A 7,151-nucleotide genomic window follows, 5' to 3' on the forward strand; every position below is an offset into this window, starting at 1 on the left:
TGGGCCTATCAGATTGTTCTGGCATCCAGGACACAAGATTTAACCCAGAGACTTTCAGCCTGTCCCAGAAGGCCTTGGGCCTAGACTGCAAGCTGTTGTGTGCCATCTTGCTGTTGAAGTTGAGGTCTCCCACTAAGGCCTTTCTCCCTCTTTATCCTGTTAGAACCCAGTTCTGTTCTCCATCTCCCCCTGCACACAGTGGATGGAGACTAAAAATGGCTTCAACAGGAAGGCCTTTATTATCACACACTCTGGGGACAGGCAGTTCCAGGGTTGGGTGATTTGGAGACCTCTGCCTTCAGCTCAGGTCATGATCCCAGGGTCATGGAATTGAGCCCTGCATTGCACTCCCCGCTTAGTGGGGAGCCTGCCGCTCCCCCCTACTTGTGCTTGCTCTGTTGAATAAATAAATAAAACCTTAAAAGAACAAAAACAAAAAAAAACCAATACCCACAAAAGAGGGAACTACTTCTGCAAGTCCTCAGACTCCAGTCAGATCCCCCTGGAGAGAAAGAGGTCAGGGCTATGCCTGAACCACTGGGGACAGGGCAGAAATGAAAATGAGGCCACCCCAAAGAGTTCCCATCACTCATGTCTCCCTCCAGGGAATGAGAGAGCACAAAATCAGCCTTCCCTGAGTATGATGAGATGGCAGGCTGTGGGGGGACCTGCCAGCCGGTAGAAGTGAGATGGCATCTGGCAATGACATAATCTGGCAAAGCACCTGGACAGATTAGAAAATGTGATGTAGCTTCTGAAAGCTTCCCATGTATCTGGCAATCTCCTGGTAGGGGTGTTAGGATATTTTTCAATTTTTGGCTTATGGCTTCTTCACAAAGTTTCCTTTCACAGAAGTTTTCTCAGGAGTGAACTCTATTAAGGTGAACAAGAAAATGCCCCTGTTAGTTAGTGGTTTTCCACATTTGCCACAATATTAAGGCCTCTCTTTGGTATGACCTTCATTGGTGCCGACTGAGGCTGGAACTCTGGCTGAAGGCATTCCTATGTCCACTGCACTCAGGTGGCTCTTCTCCAATATGAACTTTCTGGTGCTTAGAGAGGTTTGAGCTGTAGCGGAAAGTTTTCCCACACTTGTTACACTCATAAGGCTTTTCTCCAGTGTGAACTCTCTGGTGCTGACTGAGGATGGAACTCTCACTGAAAGCTTTCCCACACTGGCTGCACCCATAAGGCCTTTCTCCAGTGTGAACTTTCTGGTGTTTAACAAGGTTCGAGCTATAGCTGAAGGCTTTTCCACACTCACTGCACTCATAAGGCCTTTCTCTGGTGTGAACCTTCTGGTGCTGAATGAGGGCAGAGCTTTGACTAAAGGCTTTTCCACATTCCGAGCACTCATAAGGCTTTTCTCCAGTATGAATTCGCTGGTGTGGAACAAGGTTGGAAGGGCAACTGAAGGCTTTCCCACACTGGTTGCATTTATAAGGCCTTTCTCCTGTATGACTCCTTTGATGCAGAATAAGTTTGGAGGTTTGCCGGAAGCCTTTTCCACATTCGCTGCACTCAAAAGGCCTCTCTGTGTTGTGAACTTTCTGATGCCGAACAAGATGAGAGCTGTTAATGAAGGCTTTCCCACATTCATTGCACGCATAAGGCCTTTCCCCAGTGTGTATTTTCTGGTGCTCAACAAAACTGGCGATACAGCTAAAGACTCTCCGGCACCGTCTGCACTCATAAGGCCTTTCTGTGTTGTGAACTTTCTGATGCCGAACAACGTGGAAGCTGCGAGTGAAGGCCTTCCCACACTGGCCACACTCATAAGGCCGTTCTCCAGTGTGAACTCGCTGGTGCTGAACAAGGGAGTGTTTTCGGGTGAAGGCTTTCCCGCATTCACTGCAACTGTGATGCAGTTTTCCAGTATGAACTTTCTGATGTGTCCTCAGCTTAAAAGGGTGGCTGAAGGCCTTCCCACATTCTGTACACACATGGGATGTTTCTCCAGTGTGATTTTTTGGGGGATGAACAACGGTGGAGTTCTCTTTAGGGGCATTTCCCCCTGTTGGGCATCTGCAGGGTCTCTCTTTGGAGTGAGTGAGCAGGTGGTCTAGGAGCATGAAGGCCTTTAGAAAGCCTTTCCCACAGTTGCTGCACTTGAAGGGGTTCTGCGTGGCGTGGACTCTCTGCTGCTGCTGGAAGCTAGAGTTGGGTTGGAAGGCCTCCTTGTGCGTGGTGCTCCTGTGTGGCTTCCGCATGCTACGGGTGGGTGGATACTGCAGGAGGTCGTGGCTGTCCAGGACATCCTTAGCACGTTCGCTACTTGTGAAGCGTTTTTCTCCACGGTGCTCCTTCTGGCGCTGGTGAGAGTTTGTACTGAGCCAGAAGCCTCTCCCACATGTCGCACACTTGTACGGTTTCTGCCTAGGGTATATTCCCTGATGCATAGCCAGGTGTAATATGTCTTTCAAGACCAGGCCACACATGTCACAGGTGTTAGCCTTCTGGGTGGAAGGACATGCTTTAGGGGTCCTGAAATGGAGCGCTCCTTCTACAGAAACACTCTGTTCAAGAGGGGCTTCCTCTACTCCACACCAACAACCTGAAAGAGAAATACTGGTGAAGTGTATATAGGCTTTGTTGGGAGAGGGCAGCCCCTTCACAGATGTGGATTTGACAAATTTAGCAGTGAGTCTGAGGGTTCAAGTCAGGGTGAGGTAGAGCTTGTGGTGCAGTACTGGGCCCAGGAAAACCACCGAAAATGAAGATTCAGCACGTGAGAACACAGGTGTAGGGTTCCGGCTGGGAGGAGAGGCAGGAACTGCAATTCCTCAGCTTTCAGCAGGACCCAGTACAGGCAGGCCCCAGATCTCTGATAGGAACAGGGGACACAGAGTGGTGTGCACGAGCCCAGGAAAATGCAGCTGCAACCAGGCATCTGGTGCTTAAAGCCTATATGAGGATATGTGCACATCTCATAATACATTGACTGTGGGCTAATGTGGGACATCCCTGTAAAGGGAGGAGTGGAGGGGACTGAGGAAGACACAGAGATCAGAGCAGTGTCCAGGGACAAAGTAGAAATGGCAAGAATGTGGTGTCTAGAATGAGGAAGGAAAATGGAATAAGGTCCGGCTACTGGCCCCAGCAACAAACACTACTGGATATAGGGCAGGTGCCCAGGACAGTGTGAACCCAGCCCCCATGTCACCTCTGCTCCAGCTCCCACTTAATAGAGCCAGACCCCCTCCCAGCCTCTCTTGCAGTATATGGAGTTATGTCTACCCTGTTAGGCTTCTTTGTCCTTTTCCGGGTGAGCAACCACACAGGACCTGAAAGTTTTAAGTCCTGGGAAAAAGACAGGGTGGGTGAGTGGCTGGGCCAGCCAAGGGCAACCTACCCTGTGGCAGACCAGAGGGAGCTCACGTCATCTTTGCAACTGGGAAGAAAACTCAATGTTACAAAATAAGCCTCCGAGGAGCATCTCACAGGAAGAGCCCAGTGGTCATCACGAGTAATAACCACATCAGTGTCTATAGTCCATGACATAGCCAGGCTCCTGGAAATGTCTGATATAAAAAGGGGAGAAGAACCTGGGCACAGAGGTGCCACTGCTCTAGACAAACTCAGGCAGCCAGACTGAGACCCTCAGTCCTGAGCCCTTCCCCAGAAAGGGAAGCAGATATTGGGGCTCCTCAGGGAAAGGAGCAGGCTGTGCCTGTACCCCAGCTCTGCACACACTGCACATAGCCCAGAGGAGGAAGCAACACCCTTGCTCAGCTGTAGGAAGAAAGAGCTGTTCCTGGGAGAAAAGGAAGGACAGAGACTAGAAGAGGAAGCTGGGGGGTGGGAGGGCCTTACCCAGTGAGGCCACAAGCGCCAAGTTCTCAAGCATCACATCGTGGTGCAGGTGCCTCTGAGTCTCATCAAGGAGCTCCCACTCCTCACGGGAGAAGTACACGGCCACGTCCTCAAAGGTCCCCCAGTCCTGTCATGATGAGGACAGCTAAGTCAGACCACAGGGCAGCAAAAAAAACCTAACAAAAAAATACAAAGATGAACCCATCCAGACCTAGGCCTGTGACCTACATGCTGCCACCTTTCTGGTGGGTAGTCTCTAACCCCCAAATCACCCCTGCCAACACACTCCTAGGTCACCCTTCTCCCTAAGCTCCCACGCCATGGGTGCCACTGTCTCCTTGTGTCCCACTGATCACTGTGGCCGCCTTCACACAGCAGGGAGGTGGGCAGATAGTTGCCACAAGCTCTGGGCCTGGTTGTGGGGTCTCACTGCCTCCTACCAGGCAATTCCCTTGGCTGCCCAGATCCTGCCTCCCAGAACAACCAAATGGGGGCTCATCTTGCGTAGGCCCCCAGGACCAGGACTCTAGTCCATCAGTTCATACTCCCTCTGCACGTGCACGTCCACCTTTGTACCACACATCTCCAGACCCCACCACCATCCCATGGCCCATTCTTCCTCCCAGCAGCCCTACAGATCACTCTGCAAATGGGTGTCCAAAATGTGGCTAACTTGGTGAGGTCAACCAGGAACCCATCCTGACCCAGACTTCCAAAAGTCCCAACTTCCAGAGGTGGCACCCAGCCTTCCTTCAGTTTCTCTAACTGACCCTAGTCCTGCCTTTAACCCGTAACCATCCAGGCTGGGCCACGAAGACTTCTGGGACCTCCAAGTCTCTCTGCCTTTATTCATGCTGTCCCCTCATCAGCCTCAGGATTCCTCTTTCCTCCTGATGCACGAAGCCCAGCCCCACCACCTCCCACCCCAGGCCTGGGACACTCGCAGCTGACTGCCACGGGGCCGATCTGCCATCCTGACTGAAACCCTCAGGCCCCACAGAGGGTGGCCAAGAAATGCTGGTGAGCCCACAGAGAGGTGACTAAACATGAGCCTCAATTCCACTGTCATGCTACTTGCATCTCCAGTATGCCTCAGCCTCTGTCCCGGGGATCTTGGTCACTCCCTGGACCCTCCTCTCTCAACACACCTTCTCTCGAGGCTCCTCCTCCCTTCAGCTGACCTTGTGACACCCACCCACCCTGCCCAGGACCCGGGCCAGCCACCCAGTCCTCAGCTGCCCCTGTAGGGCATCCTTCACCATAAGCTGAAGATGTCCCCTCTCCAGTCCGAGCCAGAGCTCCACCTCAGCTCACATGCTGACTACTGCTGGCTGGATGTCTCCCAAGTGGAATTCCTCGGCAGGACTTAGACCTGCATGTCCAGCTGCCCATTCGGTACCTCCAACTCGAAGTCTCTAGGACTTCTCAGCCTCAACAGGGTCAAAATCTGCCTCCTGATCTTCCCTGAAACCTCTTCGACCCAGCAACCTCCCCATCTCAGTCGATGCACTTCAATTCCACCTTCTAGTAACCGAGGCCAAAATCCATGGAGCCATCCCAGCCTCTCCCCCTTCGCTGCACATCATAAAATCTGGCTGGCTTAAAAGAAAGATCCAGAATCCAACCACTTCTCCCAACTCCAGTCACCACTCAGGCCAAGACACCATCAGCCACTTGATCTAGTAAAAGAGCGCCCTTACGGGCCTCCCTTTCTGCCCCCTCAACCTCACCCCTACCCCACCCTACCTCTCGTTTCCACTCTGCAGCCAAAGGGAGCCTGTGAACACCCGAGTCAGATCACCGTTCTCCTCTCCTCCAAACCGTCCGTGGCTCCCGCCACCCTCAGGCCAAGCTCCCCAGGATGCCGCTCCAGGCCTGATCCCTGCCCGCCAGACATAACGGAGACCTGTAGTTCCCCGAACACCCCCAGCTCAGCCTCCTCTCTAAGCACTTGCGCATCCCGGGCCCGATGCCTGAAACCGCTCTCCAGGTCTCGTCCCGCTGGATTCCAGAACTGTGAAACTTCCCACATAACCTCTGGCTAGGACTCAGGACCTCGGGCTTGGGGTGATCCTAGGGTCCCAGCAGCAAAGGAAGAGAAGTGGAGGTGGAGGAGAAGCGTCCAGGGACTCCCCACTGCCCTCTGTCGTGGACCCCGGGCCGTGCGCATGGGGACGCGGTGAGCGAGGGCGGCGGGCGCCCTCCACTCACCCGCGCCGGGTCCGCCAGCCCCGCCGCCGCCGCCGCCGCCGCCATCGGACCCGGGCAGGCCCTGAGTGCTCAGCCGATCCGCACAGCTCCACTGGGCCAGGGGCCCGCCCGCCGCCCTCGCGATGGGGGCGTCAGTCAGAGGGACGGAGGGCGAGTGCGGAGGAAGGCAGCCCCCTTACAGGAGGTGGGCTGGGTCGAGGCGCGGCAGGCGGTCTCATCCTCCTTAGTGTCCCCCCGGCTGGGTCCCAGGGAGGCGCCCGGAAGGCGGCCCCGACCCGGAGCTCCGGTCCCCAAGGGCGCCGTTCCACGACCTGTCAAGAGCGAAATGAACGTCCACAGGGCAGACGCCGGAAGTCCGGGGAGCCGCAGGAAGTGGCTCTTGTGTGCTGTGATTGGCTCGTCGGTCGCCGCCGTTCCCCGTAGCCTTCTGGTCGCTGTAGTTTCTGCCCCGCATAGGCCGGGCCTGGGGCGCCCGCAAGTTCCCCCGGCAACGCCCAAGCGGCCGCGCAAGGGGCCCTGGGAAGTGGAGCCCGAGGTTCAGAAGGGCCGCCGTGTGCTTTCGCTTCCTCCCGGGGGGAGATGCGGGTGACCCGCATTCTGGAGTGGGCGGACGGCTCTGAGGGGGCCCTGGGGAACAGCCTCACTTGTGCATTGTCCCCCCCCAGAGACTGGGCTGAGCCTAAACGTTCTGTGCCTTGTCGCTCTTGGGGGTCCTGATGCGCTCCCACAATAGCTCTGACTCAAAATCCAGTAATGAAATTTGACAAATACTACAACTTGACTCGTGAGAAGTGACGTGGGACGTGTTCAGCACAGGGCCAGGTACGCAGTGCTGTGAAACCTAGTAAAGGGGAACCTCACGAAAATGGAGTGAAAGGGGGAGCTCTCACTTGGTGCGACAGGAAGTCAAGAATTACCAACAGAAGAATCTTCAGGAAAGAAATCCCCGATTACAGGCCCCAGCAGGAAAAGGTGTGCATTGCATCTCCTACGGGAAATGAATGGGCCCTGCAATTCAGCCAGGGAGAAACTAATCACCCTGAGCCCTTCTGCAACGGACCTTCCTTCAGAACAGCCCTTCCTCGGCGTAAAATACCATTCTTCTCCTTTGTTAGACTTGCCTGCAG

General features: G+C 54.7%; 1 protein-coding gene across 1 annotated transcript; it reads right to left on the minus strand.

Moving 5' to 3' along the window:
• Positions 1-223: 223 nt before the first annotated feature.
• LOC112806847 (uncharacterized) lies at positions 224-6,353 on the minus strand. Its single transcript, XM_025849333.2, has 3 exons — positions 6,025-6,353; positions 3,814-3,940; positions 224-2,554 (listed from the first exon to the last, which is right to left on the minus strand). Exons 1-3 carry the CDS (start codon positions 6,067-6,069, stop codon positions 960-962), a joined length of 1,767 nt encoding a protein of 588 aa, XP_025705118.2. The 5' UTR covers positions 6,070-6,353; the 3' UTR covers positions 224-959.
• Between the last annotated feature and the right edge of the window lie 798 nt (positions 6,354-7,151).

Source organism: Callorhinus ursinus, unplaced genomic scaffold (assembly GCF_003265705.2).
Source record: "Callorhinus ursinus isolate GAN/ISIS: 27379988/994484 unplaced genomic scaffold, GSC_fseal_2.0 scaffold100, whole genome shotgun sequence".
NCBI classification, from domain to species: Eukaryota; Metazoa; Chordata; class Mammalia; order Carnivora; family Otariidae; genus Callorhinus; species Callorhinus ursinus.

Bases quoted from the DNA above. Each gene is read 5' to 3' on its own strand.
- LOC112806847 (XM_025849333.2), bottom strand. From the start codon at position 6,069: ATGGCGGCGGCGGCGGCGGCGGCGGGGCTGGCGGACCCGGCGCGG. The intron at 3,941-6,024 runs GTGAGTGGAGGG...TCATCATGACAG, and splicing joins GGCTGGCGGACCCGGCGCGG to GACTGGGGGACCTTTGAGGA. The intron at 2,555-3,813 runs GTAAGGCCCTCC...TTTCTCTTTCAG, and splicing joins GGCGCTTGTGGCCTCACTGG to GTTGTTGGTGTGGAGTAGAG.